Raw genomic sequence first — 20,383 nt, forward strand, 5'->3', positions numbered from 1 at the left:
GAAAGAGAGAGAGCGAGCATGCCCCCTCCACTCTCCTTATCACACTACACCATTCACAAATCTAACCATATTCCACCCAGTGTTTGTTAAGCTACCTTGTTCACTTACCAGTCTGACTTGTGCAAGACTTGATGTCCATCACCATAGAGTTGCATAACAGCTATTACTGACTAAAAAGTGTTCTGTAGTGTGGACAAATTATTCAGTTAACAAAGCACCTATGATTTAGGATGTTTCCAAATGTTTTTTGTATTCTCCCAGTTTATACTGTATATTGGTTTTACATACATATAAATGCACCCAAAGAAACTGCATAGTTTTACCATTTTCGGGTTTTTTGTTTTTGTCTTTTGAAGTGGGGTCTTACTCTAGCCCAGGCTGACCTGAAACTCACACTGTAGCCCAGGCTAGCCTCACATTTATAACCATCCTCTCAGTTTTTTTTTTTAAACCTAATGAGTCACTTACTTGCTGGATATTTACTTGCTATGTGACCCTAACTAATCTCTCTATGCCTCAGGTACCTTATCTGTAAAATAGATATTAATAGAAATAGAACTTTCCACATATGATTGTTGTGAGGAACAAATAACATTTTAAAAGTGCCCTGAAGAAGGCCTTATATGTATTAGGTATCCACAAAATGCTGGCTATTAATATAAATATTAGCTATTTTGTCACAGTTATTATTAGTAGTATACTAGTAATTATACGCCTACTACAATGTACCAAGTGTTAGTTTGGGTAAATTTCATGCTGGTTTCATTAGACACTTATAAATCTGTAAGGAAAATATTGTTCACCCATTCTATGGATAAGTACACTAAAACAAAAGATTTGAAAAATTGTTTAAATTAATTTTTAAGTTGGCATTCAAATTAATCATGATCTCTTTAAACATGTGTCACTACACTTTGTTCTTATTCATATGTGTCACTACATGTTGTTCTTATTCATTCCCCCAACCTTAGATTCCCTTTCTTCCCCTAATCTTCCCTTTTACTTTTTCTATTAAATGTATTCTATTAACACTATTTCCCACATGCCTAAGAGCTATTTTTCCCTTCTTGTGATCCCCTTTCTAGTTTCATGGCCTATGAATATACATAATATAAATACATACAAACATACATTCAAGTATATATACGTATATATATTTTTAAAATTTTAGGTCCTGCATATGTAAGAGAAAATAGAAAATGTGGTATGCCTGCCTGCCTGCCTGCCTGCCTTCCTTCCTTCCTTCCTTCCTTCCTTTTTTAAAACAGGGCCAAATTTGAGCAACCATGACTTGTAAAAACAGACTCATGTTGTCCCAGTGGGATTTATCTTTCTGAGTTGGGCTTATTTTGCTTAACATAATGATTCCTAGTTGTATTGATTTTCCTATAAATGTCATGATTTCTTTTTTTTTTATTTGTTTGTTTTGTTTTGTTTTTTTGTTAGGGTCTCACTCTAGTCCAGGCTGATCTGGAACTCACTATGTAGTCTCAGGGTGGCCTCAAACTCATGATGATCCTTCTACCTCTGCCTCCTAAGTGCTGGGACTAAAGGTGTGCGCCACCACACCCGGCCCTGAAATGTATAGCTCAGGCTGGCCTTGAACTCCTGATTCTCCTGCCTCTGCCTCTTCAGCAATTTCCTACCAGTGTGTGCCACCACAACCAGCTTATTTTTCTTTATGGCTGCATAAAATTCCACTCTCTCTATGTGTACAAAATTGTTTTTATCATTTATCTATTGGTGAACATCTATGAAGTTTCCATTTCTGGTTCTATTTCTTGGATGTTGTGAGTAGAGCAGTAATGAATATAAATGCACAAGTAGAACATGTCAGGATGGCTGAGTGGTCTAAGGTGCTAGACTCAAGTTTCTGTTATCTGAATGCGCAGGTATCTGTGATAGGGTATAGAGTCCTTCAGGTAAATGCCTAGGAGAAAGAGAGAGAGAAAGTGTGTGTGTGTATTTATGCATAGCCATAGGAAGATGAATTATATAGTAATCCTGACTTTATTTATTGAGGAAACTCCACACTGATTTCCATAGAGACTGTATTAGTTTTTACTCCCACCAACAGTGAGCAAGGCTTCCCTTTACCACATCCATGCCAGCATTTGTTGTCTCTTCTTGATGATTGCCAGTGTGACTGAGGTGAGATTTGCACTTCCCTAATGGCTAAGGTCATTGTACACCTTTTCAAATATTATTGACCATTTGTATTTCTTCTTTTGAGAACTGCCTATTCAGTTCATTGGCTCATTTGTTAATTGAATAATTTAGTTTTTATGGGTTTTTTGATGTGAATATGTGCATATAGTGAGGGGATGGATAGGGTATATGCATGTGTGAGTGTAGATGCCTGTGCCCCTGTGAGCACATGTGAAAAGACCAGAAGAAGACAATGCTCTTCTGCCTTATCTCCTTGGGATAAAGTCTCTCAGTGAATCTGGGGCTCACACTGCTTTTTGGTTAGACTGGCTAACTTGAGAGTTGAGTCCCAATGATCCTGCTGTCTGCAACCCCCTCAGTGCTACGATTACATCCTTGGTTACATGGGTGCTAGGGATCCAAGTCAGGTCCTCATGCTTGTTTAGCAAGTACTCTTACCTAGTGAATGATCTCCCCAGCCCCCTCAGTGTTTAATTTTTCAGTAAAGAGAGAGGATTCTTAACTGGTTCAGGGCCATACAACTAGCAAGTGATAGGCATGAGTAGACACCAACTCTGTCAAGACTCCTTCCACTGAGACTGACGTAGTAACTCCTGTATGGAGTCTTCCACACTAACTCTGAGAAGAGAGATGAAGCTATGCTAAGGGTTGGAAATATGAGTGAGTTCATGAATGAATTACTAAGTGAATGAGTGAGTAAGCAATAGGCAAGGTTGAATGAAGTAGTAGAGAGTTCATGTGAACCAAATAAGTCAGTCATCGATCAAATAAATGAATACATGGGAAGAGAATTGGAGAACTCAAAATCAACAACATAAGTAAAATAAAGACTAATCAGGAATAATTCACCCTTTTCTCTACTTTTGCAGGGAACCATGCTTTTAGCTATGACCAGTTTTTCAGGGACAAGATCATGGAGAAGAAACAAGACCACACCTACCGTGTGTTCAAGACTGTAAACCGCTGGGCTCATGCATACCCCTTTGCCCAACACTTCTCTGGGACATCTATGACCTCAAAGGATGTGTCTGTCTGGTGTAGCAATGACTACTTGGGCATGAGCAGGCACCCTCGGGTCTTGCAGGCCACACAGTGAGTAGTAGAGTCTGAGCTATGAAGACAGATCCAGAGCCACACAGAGAAAGGCAAGACAGAGCTGGCAGGAAACCTGGGCTCTACCACCACCTCTTTAGTACAAGGTCCTCCAGCATATCTACTCATAAACTGAGTCAATCAATACACCACATTTTCTAAACTCCCAGGCATTACAGTGTGATGGAAGAGGATGAGAAACAAGAAAAGCTCACTTTTTGTGAACTGTTATCTAACTGCACAATAAGTACTGTCAGAGATAGTGTGACCTCTTTTGGCATCCTCAAACTACTTAAGCTACATCTAGCTTCTCTTCTTTCTCCCTCCATAAGTACTCCCACATGCACATGAAGGACCCAGATTTTCCTACCCTGCTCATGCTCTCCCTACTTGCTCACAAAGGATACAGTTTACACATAATCAATAAGTCAACACTGACCTGTATCAAGGAAGGGCCAGTCACCCAGTTCCTCAGTATCTGATGAGGGTTTTTTTTTTTCCCTTCTCCTTGTCTCCCTTCTGTTTTCTTTGGACCAGGGAGACCCTGCAGCATCACGGAGCTGGAGCTGGAGGCACCCGCAACATCTCAGGTACCAGCAAGTTTCATGTGGAGCTTGAACAGGAGCTGGCTGAACTGCACCAGAAGGACTCAGCCCTGCTCTTCTCCTCCTGTTTCGTAGCCAATGACTCTACTCTCTTTACACTGGCCAAGCTCCTTCCAGGTAAGCCAGAGGCCTGAGATTTTTTTTTTTCAAGACTCATATCTTGCAATAGAGTATCCAGTCTCACTGCTGCTCATTTCCTCTCTTCCGTGCTCACTGGCTTCCATTGTTCTTCCTTCTTATCTACTCTACATAGCCTCAAGAGCAGATGATAATATCCCTGTCTTCTCTCCTTCTGTGCCTTTTCCTGTCTTCAGGGAAGCTTTTTTCTTTTTTTTTTTTTTGGTTTATTTTCTTTCTTTATTTGAGAGCAACAGATAGAAAGAGGCCGAGAGAGAGAGAGAGAGAGAGAGAAAGAGAGAGAGGGAGAGGGAGAGGGAGAGAGAGGGAGAGAATAGGCGCGCCAGGGCTTCCAGCCACTGCAAATGAAATCCAGATGCATGTGCCCCCTTGTGTATCTGGCTAATGTGGGTCCTGGGGAATTGAGCCTCAAACCAGGGTCCTTAGGCTTTACAGGCAAGCGCTTAACCACTAAGCCATCTCTCCAGCTCAGGGAAGATTTTTTTTTAAATTTTTTTTATTTATTTGAGAGAGACAGACACAGAGAGAAAGACAGATAGAGGGAGAGAGAGAGAGTGGGCGCGCCAGGGCTTCCAGCCTCTGCAAACGAACTCCAGACGCGTGCGCCCCCCTGTGCATCTGGCTAACATGGGACCTGGGGAACCGAGCCTCGAACCGGGGTCCTTAGGCTTCACAGGCAAGTGCTTAACCGCTAAGCCATCTCTCCAGCCCTCAGGGAAGATTTTTAAGACTTCCTTTTTCCTCTAAAATCTCTCGCTGTGTCTTCCTTCACTCATTATATAATCCATATCTTACTTCACAAATAATGCAGAAGCCACTGGGCAGGATCTCCCTGTCTATTGGCATTAAACCTCCAAAGCTATCCGGCTGCACATCTATCTTTACTCATCCTTTCCTTTTACAATGAAAGATGTACCTTTTCTTCTGCTTAAAGCAAGTCCCTGCATTGAGACACTGGATTTCATTTTCCTGCCATGCTCCACATCACCCATTGCAATCTTGGGCTCAAATAAGTGCTCAAATAGGAGCCAATAAAATGTCATATTCTCCAATTCCTACTTAGTCCTGTATGCTGTTTCCCTAGTCAATTCTCTAAATCTCTGGGGCAGTTCTTCTAAATGCCCATCATCCTAAGCCCCCCATTTCCCTCTACCTAGTAGATGCCCTGACCTCCTGCCATACTGAAAGTAGAAGACAACAGACAGCAATGTTAATACAACTCTTAATACACAAAGTACTTATAAATTCACATGCATCCACACCTGTTCTTACGTCACTTTGCCTCCTGTAGCAGTAGAAGACATGCTCTTTTTTCTTTTTGACTAAGCCCTCCATTGGCACTATATCATTCTGTACTACTAGCACTCAGGAACCAATCAATCAATCAATCAATCAAACTCTCTCTCCCCTTCCCTCCCCGCATTTCTTCCATCCTCCCTTCCCTCACTCCATTATCTTTAGCCTTTCCTTTTTTATTAATTTATTTTTACTTTTATTTACTTGAGGGGGGGGGCAGATAGAAAGAGAATGGGCACGCCAGGGCCACCAGCCACTGCAAACGAACACCAGATGCATGTGCCCCCTTGTGCATCTGGCTTAGGCGGGTTCTGGGGAATCTAACCCAGGTCCTTCGGCTTTGCAGGCAAGTGCCTTAACCGCTAAGCCCCCCTTTCCCTTTCATTAAACATGTTAAGTCTCTTGCCTTAACCCTTCATCACTCTATAGCTGCTGGTCTATGTCCTCCTCCCTGTAACAGACAAGCTGCCCAAGAAAAGTCTTTTCATATATATTACCTACTACTTTACTGCCGGATTACTCTTCAGTATACTTTAAATGTCACCATTATTTCTTGGAAACTTTTTCTGAAGTCATCCACAACTCCTAAAGAAGTTTAGTGCCTTTGGGATGTTTTCTTATTGGCCAATCCTCTCCTACTCAAACAATAAAATTTGTCTTACTGCCACCATTCTAGCCCATCATTTTCTTGATTTTTTTCTTATTCCCTGATCTATAATCTAATCTATTCTTCACAGTATTGAGGACAAAGTTTTTATAATGGAAATCTATCTTTATCATTCTCCTGGTTAAAACTCTTTAATATGCTCCTATTGCCCTTAGGACCAAATCTAAACACCCTGCCATGGCTTCTAAAATTCTCAATAATCTGGATTCTAAACCAGATATGGTAGATCACATCTATAATCCCAGTGTTTAGGAGGCTGAGCCTGGAGAATTGACACAATTTCAAGGCCATTCTGGGCTATATAGTGAATTTCAGGCCAGTCTCTTGGATACAGAGTAAAACCCTACTTCAAAAAGCCAAAATAGCCGGGCGTGGTGGCGCACGCCTTTAATCCCAGCACTTGGGAGGCAGAGGTAGGAGGATTGCCATGAGTTCAAGGCCACCCTGAGATGACAGAGTTAATTCCAGGTCAGCCTGGACCAGAGTGAGACCCTACCTCGAAAAACCAAAAAAAAAAAAAAAAAAAAAAAAAAAGCCAAAATAGAGCCAGGCGTGGTGGTACACGCCTTTAATTCCAGTACTCGGGAGACAGTGGTAGGTGGATTGTCGTGAGTTCAAGGCCAGGTCAGCCTGGCCTAGAGTGAGACCCTACCTCAAAAAAACAAACAAACAAACAAAAAGCCAAAATAAAAACTCTGGATTCTATGTTTCTACAACCTTATCCTTTGAGACCCCCTTATATTTTCATGCATTTATAAATCAGTAAATTTTATTTGCCATTCATTCCAAAATGCTTCATTAGCATTTACTTTACCCTTATATAAAGGATAACAAAGATAAAAAGAACAAGGGATAGAAAGATAAAAAGATTTTGTTCCTATTCTCAAAACATTTCCAGCCCTTTAAGCCAGGTCCTCCAAGAAGCCATTATTCATTTCCCCAAGTTACTTTCATGAAAGGTTCCTTGAGCTCAATGCAATTTGAAGGAAAAAAAAAATCCTCCACCAATTTTAACCATTCCCCCACACCTGTCCTCCCAGAATGGCTCATTAAAAATTCCTGAATTCTTTCTCCTCTATACAACAAAGGGGATGGATCTCATGGCCATTATCTGCTCTTCTTGCTCTGACCTCCCATGGGCTATGATTCTAATAATCAAAGCTGATAAGCTAAAATTTCATTTAGATTAGGAAGAATCTACCATCAGTCTAAGGCTACAAACATTCCCTGAGATTAGTCCCTTTCTAAGTCTTGATCTTCCAAGTAATGTGGAAAATGAACCTTCCTCAAGAGACTCTAAAGCTTCCTTGGAACTTAAATTTTTTCCTACCCCAAGACAGTCATAGACCAGACCAAAGTTAGTAATATCTGGAAGGAAGAGTATCAGCATGAGACTTTTCAGGCAGGGGAGTTTTGGCAAGGGAGGAAGAGATGTCACAAAGGTTTCCTGTAGAGAAGGAAGCAGAGCAGTACATAAAATGGAAAGAGAACCATCTTGCTTTCCCTGTCAGGTCAGAAATGATGGGTGAAGTGGGAATCCTGAGACAGAAGCTTAAGGATAATATATTTGGTCCCTCAGGTTGCGAAATTTACTCAGATGCAGGCAATCATGCTTCCATGATCCAAGGTATTCGCAACAGTGGTGCAGCCAAGTTTGTCTTCAGACACAATGATCCTGACCACCTGAAGAAACTTCTAGAAAAGTCTGACCCTAAAACACCCAAAATTGTGGCCTTTGAGACTGTTCACTCTATGGATGGTATGTATATGTGTAAGCGTATGTTGACTAGTATTGGTGTCACAAAAACCACAATGATGACAATAATTAACATTTATAAGGTACCACACAAAATTATTCATCGTTTAATGTCTTAATTCATTTAATCCTCATGATGGTTCTATGAGATAGATGCTGTTATTATTTTGTTAATGTCAAATTATACAGGAAAGATTCACTTTTATGCTGTTTTTTGTTTGTTTGTTTGTTTTTTTGAGGTAGGTTCTCACTCTAGCTCAGGCTGACCTGGAATTCACTATGGAGTCTCAGGGTGGCCTTGAACTCATGGCAATCTTCCTACCTCTGCCTCCTGAGTGCTGGGATTAAAGGTGTGTGCCACCACGCCTGGCCTCACTTTTATGCTTTTTAAAGAATGAATATTCCTTTTTAAATATTTACTTATCTATGTGCTAGGGAATAGGGAGAGAGAGGGAGAAAAAGAGAGAATGAATATAGGTGTGTCAGGGCCTCTTGCCACTGCAAGCACATTCCAAATGCATGCACCACTTTGTGAATCTGGCTTTATGTGGGTACTGGGGAATCGAAACTAGGCTGGCAGGCCTTGCAAGCAAGGGCCTTAAACCACTGAGCCATCTCCCTAGCCCAAAAATGCTGTTATTCTTTTTACATGATGAAATTTAGATATAAGTAAGTAGAATCACTTACCCAGGGTTACACAGATAAATAATAAAGAACAGAAGCAGCTATCACACTCATCTTACATTAAAGAAACTAAAGTTTACAGATGATATCAAGGTTGGTCTTAGTGGCTCTGCAAATGCCAACGTGATCACTTTCACTCAAAGCATATAACTCCAATTTCCTCTCACAACACTCCTTCTATGAGAAATGATATGCAACTCAATCAATCATCCCAGTGTCTGGTTTCTACAGTGGCAAATTTCACAAACTGTTGCCTAGAATTTTCTTTAGGGTCCAGTATGAAACTCTGACATCAAAATAGGTTCTTATGTCAGATAGAACTGGGTTCAAATCCCACCTTCAATATATACTGTTTTATGAACTTGGGCAATGCTTTAATTCTCTGAGCCTCAATTTTATCCAAGGTAAAATATCTGGTTGTAGGAATTATAGGTTATGGCTTCTGTTCCAAAGATTACACTTTAATAAAAACACATGACTTCACTCTCCTACCTCATTTCTTCTAGCAATTGAAATCAGGCCCAGAGCTTTTCAATGTTAGCCATGTGAAGCAGAAGTCATGTGGTTTAGGTATTCCCTTCTGGATTTATTTATTTGAGAAGATTTCTTCATTTTATTTCAGCTTTTACCTGAAACAAGAGAGGGTCTGTGGCATTCCCTGATTTATATAAGTGACATAAACATCATGTAACGATTTTTTTTTTTTTTTTGGTTTTTCGAGGTAGGGTCTCACTCTAGCCCAGGCTGACCTAGAATTCACTATGTTGTCTCAGGGTGGCCTTGAGCTCACAGCAATCCTCCTACCTCTGTCTCCTGGGTGCTGGGATTAAAGGCATGTGCCACCACACCTGGCATCATGTAACAATTTTATACACAGGTTCTAATCACAAACTGTCTATGTTCAAATCCAAGCATAAAAATGTATTAGCTTGGACAAGGTCCTTAATGGCTCTGTGTCATATTTTCAAAACATAGGTAATAGTAATAGAAAAGCTGTGAAAAATAAATATGTAAAGAGCTTGCTGCCATGTCCACTCTCATATTTCTACAACCAGCAATAAACTAAAATCACATTTCAAACAAATTAATTATTTCTCTAGTGAAGATTATGGGTTGTGACCATATGTACAAGTAAACTGCTCCCTTTTATTTTGGTGTAAACTGTCTCAACTGCCAATTCATCAAACTGTCTCCTTTTTCTCAGGTTCAACATTCTATTCTTGGTTGTCCTTATGGTGTTCTATCGATTGATCATAATCTTTTTTTTTTTTTCTCTCACATTCTTATTCCTGGTCAGACTGGTCCCACCTGGAAAAATTTATTCTGTATTCTAACTCTCTTTTCCTCAGCAGTTACCACAGAGTAAAGTGATGAAAAATAGGAGAAGGTATGGGTTCTTATAATGTGCAAAATGATCACAAACTCTCTTTATGAGATTTACAGCCATTTGAAAACTGTATAAACACATATCAGCATAGATGGCATCTATAATAACATAACATGGATAACTGTAAATCTGTATGGAAAATGGAGGGACATATACAGATAACTCTCAATTCACTTTTATTTGGCACATTATGACTGAGCATGAGGGAAAGGTCCCCCAGAGAACTTCATTAATAGAGATGAGAGATTAAATCAGTTTCACAGAGAAAAGGAAGACAGGCACAGGCAAGAGCACAAAGAAATTCAGAAAAAGCAAGGCATAGTAGTACACTTCTTTAATCAGGAGGCAGAGGTAGGATGATCACTGTGAGTTCGAGACCAGCCTGGGACTACATAGTGAATTTCAGGTAAGCTTGGGCCACAGAAAAACTTTGAAAACCTCCCAAAAGATACAGGGAAATTCAGAAAGAGATACCAGGGTTCAGTCAAAGTTAAGAACAAATGCAGACAGAAAGGTGCACACACAGTGGGGAAATAGTCAAGAGAAAGTAAGGAGAGAGAAAGAGAAGGATAGAGGAAGGATGGAAGAGAGGCAGAGAAAAACAGAAGCATGGATACAAAGATGAAAATGTACTCCACAAGGAGATGGTTACATAAATCCAGAAAGATAGAAACAAGCCAGTGAAGAATAATATTGGGGGGCTGGAGAGATGGCTTAGTGGTTAAGCACTTGCCTGTGAAGCCTAAGGACCCCGGTTCGAGGCTCGATTCCCCAGGACCCATGTTAGCTAGATGCACAAGGGGGCGCACACATCTGGAGTTCATTTGCAGTGGCTGGAGGCCCTGGTGCACCCATTCTCTCTCTCTCAAATAAATAAATAAAAATGAAAAAAAATTAAAAAAAGAATAATGTTGATGGGTTATCAATTGTACCTGGCCAAGTGGGTGAACTAGGTGTTAAATCAAGACTATGGCAATCTAGAGCAGATGACTTTTTCAATTTATGTCAACAAAAGCATAATATAGGCTAGTGGCAATCATAGATGGAAATGCAGACTTTCATGGGGAAAAAAGACCACAGAGAGAGACTGAAAATGATAGAAACAAAGTTGTCATGATGAAGTAAAAATAAAGAAAGTAAGCCAAGTCCTGACCCTAGAATGGGAAAACACACACACACACAATGTGGGATGTGGGTGGAAGGCAGGTAGTTTATCATAAAAAGATACACCTTATCCTCTGTCTATGATATTCTTTTTTATCTCAAAGTAAGCATGGATAGAAAAATAAGTTCCACACAGGAGATGGAGCTAGGCAGGAATTATGATATCCTATCCCTACCCCTTGGCTTTGTTCAGGTGCCATCTGTCCCCTTGAAGAATTGTGCGATGTGGCCCACCAGTATGGGGCCCTGACATTCGTGGATGAGGTCCATGCTGTAGGACTGTATGGGCCCCGGGGTGCAGGGATTGGGGAGCGCGATGGAATTATGCACAAGATCGACATCATCTCCGGAACTCTTGGTGAGTGAATGCCACAGGCCTTCCTTATATGCAATTTAGATAAGAAGTCCCTGCCAGAGGCCATTCTTCCTTCTCCTCATAGTTATAGGAGTTATTTGGATAACCGTTATAGCCTTATGCTAATATCCTAGCATATCATTCCCTCTCCTTGCACCCTGCTGCAGTCACTGAGGAAGTCATTTCTGAAGATTCCTGAGCTGGATCAAATAGCCAGGTTCAACTTGAAGAGATGGAGGGAGAGCCGTGTTTCCCTACCCCATACTAGCCTCAACTTTGACTTAGCTACATGCTAGGCCCTAACCAGCTATAGATTCCCCACCCTGCTCCTGCCTATCTAGTCACTGCATATGCTGCACATGAGTCTTATCGTCTGAGCCACAGAATTATCAAGACTGTCACAGACGGGAGAGATGAGCAGAGGCCTGGGAAGGAAGTTTGAAGCCCCAGCTTCTGGAGCACCTGCTTGTGTTCCCTGGGGTATGACCCTACTACTGCAGGGACTGATTATGGGGTCTGTGCATATCTTTCCATTTCTCGTTTCTAGGCAAGGCATTTGGCTGCGTGGGTGGCTATATTGCCAGCACTCGGGACTTGGTGGACATGGTGCGCTCCTATGCTGCAGGCTTCATCTTCACTACTTCACTGCCCCCCATGGTCCTTTCTGGGGCTCTAGAATCTGTGCGTCTGCTCAAGGGAGAGGAGGGCCAAGCCCTGAGGCGGGCACACCAGCGCAATGTCAAGCACATGCGCCAGCTACTAATGGACAGGGGTCTTCCAGTCATCCCTTGCCCCAGCCACATCATCCCCATCAGGGTGAGAGTCCCACCCCTACCCACTGCCCTCCTCACCAATCTCTTATAAGTCCTCCTACCCCACCAACTTTTTGTTTCCTGTGACTCCTCATACTTGTTGCTAGCTTTGTTCCGTTGTTTTTGGTTTTTTTGAAAAATGATCCATTCTGGATTAACCAATATTTTTTTTTATTGCATCAGCTATTACCTCCTGTTTGTTAGATTTTCCCGACCCTTATAATATTCAGTACTCATAGCCTATGATATGGTGCTTTCCAAACTGTTTATCAAGACCATTGGTGAGTCCCAGAATCAGTTTAGTGGGTTATTAAATAATAGAAAAAGAAAATGTTTGAATATACAATACACAGTAAAGGGTATCAATCTGTGAGGAATTCGTTGTATGTTATATATGTGCATGTGTGTGTATATGTGTCCGTATATGGTTATAGTATAAAATGTAGTTGTTACTATAGAGGTCAGAGAAATAAAATCAAAGCTGTAGCACTAGCTGCTATTTTTCTATCCCTAACTATGTTCAAATGTTTCTTGCCTTTAAAATGAATCCTTACCATGAGTCCATTAAGTCAAAGTGTGGGAAGGACATTTTTTTTTTTGTTTATTTATTTGAGAGTGACAGACAGAGAAAGAAAGAGGCAGATAGATAGAGAGAGAATGGGTGCGCCAGGGCCTCCAGCCACTGAAAACGAACTCCAGACGCGTGCGCCCCCTTGTGCATCTGGCTAACGTGGGTCCTGGGGAATCAAGCCTCGAACCAGGGTCCTTAGGCTTCACAGGCAAGCGCTTAACTGCTAAGCCATTTCTCCAGCTCCGTGGGAAGCACATTTTACTGTGACAATTTTGTAGGTAAGAAAGAAAGATGGTTATCTCCCAGGATCTGTGTAGAATTGGTTCCAGGAATGCCCTACCCATCAAACTCCACAAATACTCAATTCTCTTTAAACAAAATGGTGTAGTATTTGCACATAACTTATGCAAACCTCCTCAATACTTTGAATCATCTCCAGTTACTAATAATACATAATTTGATGTGAAAACTCTTTATATAATTGCTATACTGTATTGCTTAAAGAATATCAACAAGAAAAAAAAGTTGATACACAATTCATTAGGTATATCTTTAAAACAGTTTTTGACCTGAGGTTTGTTGAATAACTAGATGTGGAACATACAGATACAGAGGGCCAACTATGGCCACTGATTCTTAGATCATCTCAATGTTCTCTTTAAAGACTGCTTTTTTAAGTACTTGATTTTTTTTTAATTAACCCAGTGAAGCACCACAAAGTTTGGTAGGTTTTCCTCTCACCTAGAATCATCCCACTTTAACCAACGTGTGTGCTCTGCAAATAATGTCAAGACAAGGCCCCTTGGTACAAGCTCTGCCCTTCCTCCAAATGATTGCTGACTCTGGGCTCCTCCTTCATAGAGATTCTAGAGCTACCATTGACTAAGCCCCTTATGAAAAACAAAATTGTCCCCAATTCAGTGGTGTTCCTTGACCTGGCTCTCTTCACCTGCTTCATCGAGCCAGTTAGTGATGGTAGAGCCAGGGTGACAGGTACTGAATAACCTTTCTTTTGAGCCCAGGTGGGTAATGCAGAGCTCAACAGCAAGATCTGTGATGTCCTGCTCTCCAAGCACAGCATCTATGTGCAGGCCATCAACTACCCAACCGTGCCCCGGGGTGAGGAACTGCTACGCCTGGCACCATCCCCTCACCACAGCCCTCAAATGATGGAAAATTTTGTGGGTAAGTCCTCAACATGGGTGCCTATATTTCTCTAACTTTCAGTCCCAGGATCTAGAGAAGTTGAGAGGACAGATTCCACTCAATTAAGAAAAAATTTTCTGGGAACATCTTTTCTGTACAAGCCCTATACCCGAGACAGAAATAAATGAGAAACACTCCACTGACTCATTGAGCTCTAGTTTAGTTGGACAGACTATAGGAACATACACAGTGACAGCATAGCTTAACAAAAAGACAGTGTTGGGGAAGTTATGGGAACAAAGAGGAGAGGCCTGATATAGTCTGCAGGATTCAAGGTTGAACACCTAAAGGAAGTGACATCTGAGATGAATTTTATGAGGTCAGTGGTATCGGACCAAGAGAAGAAAGAAAATGCACAAGAGTTATTCCTAGAAGGGGAAAGAGCAAGAGGAAAGGAAAATTAGTTTGAGATATATGAAGAACAAGAGAAGCCTGGTATAGTGGTACACACCTACAATCCCAGCACTTAGGAGGTGGAGACAGGCCCTGAAGGTCATCCTTGACTACCTAATGAGTTCAAGATCAGCCTGGGCTACATGAGACCCTGTCTCAAAAACAGCAACAGCAAAGAACAACAAATAGGAGTTACTGGGATATTGGGATCGTAAAACTGGAGAGAGGAGTCAATCTATGAATCTGAATAGTTTAGAATTTACTTTGAAATACAGCAATTTAGTGAATTCATCAAAAGTTTAGTGTATTTCTTTTGGCATGCTTTTTAATATAGGGCCTCATACAAAGCAGGTACTCATTCCAGATCTCCTAAGTGGAATATATGTAGGCACTCAATGATCTAGCACAGGAGCCAAAGATAACACTAGTCCAGTATGACAGGTTCTAATGTTCTAGGAACAGGAGGGAGAGAAATCATTTAATGTCTAGGGATAATGAGAAGGATGAAAGTAGAGGCTTTCTGGCTGAACAAGTCTTTGCAGTCTGCATTGAACTACGTGTGGATATTCCAAGATATGTCAGAAGAAGGGAATTCTGTGAGCAGTAACTTTCAGGTAGGAAAACAAAGGACATGTATTGAAAAAATCATTCATTCTATGTATAGTAAAGGCTCTATGCAAGTTCAAGGAAGACTAGATAGATCAGTGCCATTCATTCACTTAAAAACATTAAATAAGAGCCGTGCATGGTGGTGCACACATGTAACTCCAGCACTTGGGAGGCAGAGGTAGGAGGATCACCAAAAGTTTGAGGCCACCCTAAGACTACATAGTGAATTCCAGGTCAGCCTGGACCAGAGTGAGACCCTACCTTGAAAAAAAATATTAGCATTGTTTAATGTTTTATTAAATACTTACCATGTGCCAAGCATTGCTTTAAACACTTGACATGTATTAATCCATTTAATCCTTGAGATACAGATGCCATTATCTTTTCCATTTTGTTGTATATATAAAAGTTGAGGCATAAAAAAACTGTTCTGAAGTCACCTAAGTACTAGGGGTCCTGTTTCTCTCTCTATGGTTATAACTACTGCTTCTCTGAGGTGATGATACAGATTCTTGGACTTTTTGTGCAGTCTCCTCTGAGCATTTACTTAGGCTGGACTTTTGCAGGACATACCATTAATTATGAGACATCACTATGAGACATTCTACCATGACTCCAGCAGCTCCTTAATGCCACAGCTAACTCATCCTGAAATCCTGCAAATCTTCTCCAGTCTCAGATCTAGTCTTTCTCTACTGCCACTTCTTTAAAACTTACCAACACAATTTTGTCTATATTTCTCTCTTGTTCTCTTTCAATCTCTTCTCTATACTGACTGCTAAAGGAAGCTTTCTAAACACCTGGCAATATTGTTCCCTTTTCTAAACCTCTTCATTGTTTTTAAATATTTTTTTTTAATTTTTAATTTATTTATTTGAAAGCGACAGACACAGAGAGAAAGACAGGTAGAGGGAGAGAGAGAGAATGGGCGCGCCAGGGCTTCCAGCCTCTGCAAACAAACTCCAGACGCGTGCGCCCCCTTGGCTAACGTGGGACCTGGGGAACCGAGCCTCGAACCGGGGTCCTTAGGCTTCACAGGCAAGCGCTTAACCGCTAAGCCATCTCTCCAGCCCTCTTCATTGTTTTTATTTTTCATGCTCGAAACCCCCATTTGTTATACTCTGGAGCAGTAGTTTCTGGGTTGATAGCCACAAGATGATCCACATGGTGAGGGAATGGAGTATCAGAATTGTATGCTTGCCTTAAAAGTAGAAAATTAAGCATTACTGATATTGAATTTAATGTACAGGCTGGTAATGATGCAAGCATATAATAAATAAGTGTACAGATTGGAGGTACATGCTAAATCATTTGAACTGATAGTTTAAAATTCACAGAAATTGTTGGTTGGTAGAACAGTTGAAGCTCCTGGGTATGGCATTCAATGCCTTTTACATGATGGTATCTGTCCTCTTCTCTCCTGACAACATATATTTTCTTAAGACATGAATTAAAGCCAGGCATAGTGGCACATGCATATAATCCCAGAACTCAGGACTGAGACAGGAGGACCAAGAGTTCTAGGCCAGCACAGGCTACAGAGTGGGACCATCTCAAAAAACAACAAAAAACTAGAGTCAAGGGCTGGAGTGATGGCTTAGTGGTTAAGGCGATTGCCTGCAAAGCCAAATGCACAAGAGGGTGAATGCATCTAGAGTTCGTTTCCAGTGGCTAGAGGCCCTGGTACGCCCATTATCTCATTCTATCTGTCTCTCTTTCTCTCTCTCTCAAATAAATAAATATATTTTTAAAAAAACTTGAGTCAAACCTGGGCATGGTGGCATGTGTCTGTAATGCCAGCATTTGTGAACACAGCTGGGCCAAATGACTGCGTTCTCTCATTTTGCTTTGCTCACTTACCTCTAGGTCTTTGTTAATGTTCTTCTTTCCTGATTAGAACATTCTTTCATCCCTTCTGGCTTGCTTTCCTTCATCTTCTAGTCTTAACTCAGGCATCCTTTCATTCATTCTTTCAAAACATATTTATCACAACTTATTATGGGCTAGTCACTATTATAGGTGCTAGGGATCTATTAGTAAACAACCCATACACAAAAGCCCTATTCTTCTGGAGTTTAATTCTAGAGGAAAGGACTGGTCAAAGAACATTTTAAAATGAATCCAACAGCATGTAGTTCTTAGTACTATGGGGAAAATAAAGCAAGAGAGGGGGATATAAAGCACTGTGAGCAAGGCTTCATTTGGAGAAAGGCTGTACTACTGGGATGGCAAGGGTAGACACCACTGAGGTGACATTATAGCCAAGACTTTAAAAATACGTTTAGTTATTTGAGAGAGAGACAAAGATATGGACAAAAAGAGGCAGAGGGAGGGAGGGAGAGAAAGAGAATGGATGTGTGTGCGTGCTAGGGTCTGCCACTACAAATGAACTCCAGACGCATGTGCCATTTTGTGCATCTGCCTTTACATGGCTACTGGGAAATCAAACCTAGACCATTAGGCTTTGAAAGCAAGTGCCTTTAACCACTGAACTGTCTCTCAAGCCCTTAGAGCCACAATTTGAAGGAAGTGAAGGAATTAACTGGGCAGATATTTAAGAGAAAGGCATCCAATGCAGAGCAGGCCCAACAAAGGAATGAGTATTCTTAGTATAGTTAGGACCGAGATAAATGTGGTTGGAATTGTATAAGCAAGTAGTAGTAGAGTAAGCAGACAGAAGAAATGTGGGGCCAGATTGTATAGAGTATTACAGATTATTGGAAGGACCTGGATTCTACTCCAAGATCCTTTAGAAGGATCTGAGCATAAAACTGACATATTTAAGTTGTTTTTGAGAAAGGGTCTCATGTTAACACACACTGTCCTCAAACTATGTAGCCTACGAAGATCTTGAATTTCTGGCCCTTCTGCTTCCACCGCTTAAATGTTAGGATTATATACTTAGTAGCAGAGGCCAGTAAGTTAAAAAGGAGACATAAAGGGTAGAGAAAGGAAGGGAGAAGGATACTTAATAGGTTGATATTGTATATATGTAATTACAATGATTGTAATGGGGAGTTAATATGATGGAGAATGGAATTTCAAATGGGAAAGTGTGGGGGTGGGGAGGGAGGGAATTACCATGGGATATATTTTATAATCATGGAAAATGTTAATAAAAATTTAAAAAAAAATAAAAATAAATATATTGGAGCCAGGAGGCAGTGGTAAGAGGATCACTGTGAGTTCAAGGCCACCCTGAGACTACATAGGTCCCATGTAAGCCAGATGAACAAGGTGGCGCATGCATCTGGAGTTTGTTTGCAGTGGCTAGAGGCCGTAGCATGCCCATCTTTTCTCTTCCTCTCTGTAATAAGTAAATATTTTTAAAAATCACTTGAAAAAAAATGTTAGGATTATAGATGTGTGCCACCATGCTCAGATTTGACTCAAGTTTTTGGTGCTTGCTTTTTATCATTTGTGTGTGTGTGTGTGTGTGTGTGAGAGAGAGGGGGGGGGGAGAAAATGAGCATAAGCATGCCAGATGAACTCCAGACACATGTGCCACTTTAGTTTCTGGCTTTATATGGGAACTGGAGAATCAAACCCAAGGTGTCAGGCTTTGCAAGCAAGAGCTTTTAACCAGTGAGCTATCTCTCCAGCCCCTGCTTGCTTGTTTTTGTTTTTTTGAGGCAAGATCTTGGTATGTAGCCTAGGCTGGCCTGAAACTCATGACTCTCCTGCCTCAGTCTCCAAGTGCTGGAAATACAGACATGTACCACCATTCCTGTCTTTAATTTGGGGTCTACATAATTGCTCCAACTTCTGTGTTGAGAAGGCACTGAAATTATAGAAAGAAACATCCAAGTAGAGATGCAGAATGCCATTGGACATACAAGTCTGGAAATCAAAACAGAGTTCTGGGGAAACTTGAAGTTAGATGAAAATTTCAGTCATATCATACAGATGGTATTTGAAACCATGAAACTAGACCAGGACAGCAAGGAATGGGCATTTAAAAAGCCAAGAACAGAAGCCAGGCGTGGTGGTGCACACCTTTAATTCCAGCACTCGGGAGGCAGAGGTAGGAGGATCACCATGAGTTCACGTCCACCCTGAGACTGCATAGTTAATTCCAGGTCAGCCAGACTAGAGTGAAACCCTACCTCAAACAAACAAACAAACAAACAAACAAAGCCAAGGACAGGACTGGAGAGATGGCTTAGCGATTAAGGTGCTTGCCTTTAAAGCCTAAGTACCCAGGTTCAAGTCTCCAGAACCCAGGTAAGCAAGATGTACATGGTGGCACATGCATCTGGAGTTCATTTGCAGTGGCTGGAGGCCCTGGCACGCCAATATTCTCTCTCTCTCATAAATAAGTAAATAAATAAATAAAAGCTAAGGACAGCCGGGCATGGTGGCACACACCTTTAATCCCAGCACTTGGTAGGACAAGGTAGGAGGATCACTGTGAGTTCCAGGCCACCTTGAGACTCCATAGTGAATTCCAGGTCAGCTTGGGCTACAGTGAGACCCTACCTCAAAAACAAACAAACAAAAAGATAAAGACAACACTGGTACACAGCTGAAGTACTTCCTTTGACTTGGAAAGGTTCCTCTTCTGGGTCCCCACACTCCAGAAATGTGCTCTTCTGTTCCAGGATCCCTGGTCACAACATCAGTGTTAAAGGGCACTAAGTGTTATATTCCTCATAAGATTAGGACATGACACACAAATGTAGATTCACTTTTTGGCCTACAAAGGTATTGTACTTAGGGAACAATACAGACCAGGATAGTATGACTTTAAATTATGTCAAAGGGGGATGGAGAGATGACTTAGCGGTTAAGCGCTTGCCTGTGAAGCCTAAGGACACTGGTTCAAGGCTCGTTTCCCCCAGGACCCACATTAGCCAGATGCACAAGAGGGCGCATGCGTCTGGAGTTCATTTGCAGTGGCTGGAGGCCCTCGCGCCCTGGTGAGCCCATTGTCTCTCTCTCTTTCTCTGTCACTTTCAAACAAATAAATTAAAATTTAAAAAAATATGTCAAAGGGATGATTCCTATCTTTTATATATCTTTGCACCCACAGACAAATGGTAACATTTATAGTTCACACTGGAGCAAACAGATCAAGCTACTAGATCCAAGACACTCAAAGGATTGAGGGGATTAACACTTTGGTGTCTTGGTGCATTGGTAATGTGACAAGGGAATTAAAACTTTCCCTCCTCTCTTCTGCCTTCAGAGAAACTGCTCATGGCCTGGACTGAAGTGGGGTTGCCCCTCCAGGATGTATCTGTGGCTGCCTGCAATTTCTGCCGCCGTCCTGTGCACTTTGAGCTCATGAGTGAGTGGGAGCGCTCCTACTTTGGGAACATGGGGCCCCAATATGTTACCACCTTTGCCTGAGAAGCCAGCTGCCTTGGATGCCCACCTCACCTACACTTCACCTAGGGCCGGGCCCCCGCCTCTCCTTTGCTTTGCTGTGTGCCTCTAGTTGACTTGAGTCTGAAAATAAAGAGCAACCTATAGCACT

At 41.4% G+C, this 20,383-nt stretch overlaps 1 protein-coding gene across 1 annotated transcript in view; it reads left to right on the forward strand.

Annotated features, from left to right (window-relative positions):
* Alas2 (5'-aminolevulinate synthase 2) overlaps positions 1 to 20,378 on the forward strand; it is a 29,429-nt gene extending 9,051 nt beyond the window's left edge. The window contains exons 4-10 of the mRNA XM_004670046.2: positions 3,039 to 3,261; positions 3,799 to 3,983; positions 7,547 to 7,726; positions 11,152 to 11,316; positions 11,861 to 12,129; positions 13,719 to 13,881; positions 20,093 to 20,378. Of these exons, the coding sequence (XP_004670103.1) occupies positions 3,039 to 3,261; positions 3,799 to 3,983; positions 7,547 to 7,726; positions 11,152 to 11,316; positions 11,861 to 12,129; positions 13,719 to 13,881; positions 20,093 to 20,256 (1,349 nt within the window). The 3' untranslated portion in view covers positions 20,257 to 20,378. The remainder of the gene's footprint in view (positions 1 to 3,038; positions 3,262 to 3,798; positions 3,984 to 7,546; positions 7,727 to 11,151; positions 11,317 to 11,860; positions 12,130 to 13,718; positions 13,882 to 20,092) is intronic.
* The last annotated feature ends 5 nt before the right edge of the window (positions 20,379 to 20,383 follow it).

Source organism: Jaculus jaculus, chromosome X (assembly GCF_020740685.1).
Source record: "Jaculus jaculus isolate mJacJac1 chromosome X, mJacJac1.mat.Y.cur, whole genome shotgun sequence".
In the NCBI taxonomy this organism is placed as follows: domain Eukaryota; kingdom Metazoa; phylum Chordata; class Mammalia; order Rodentia; family Dipodidae; genus Jaculus; species Jaculus jaculus.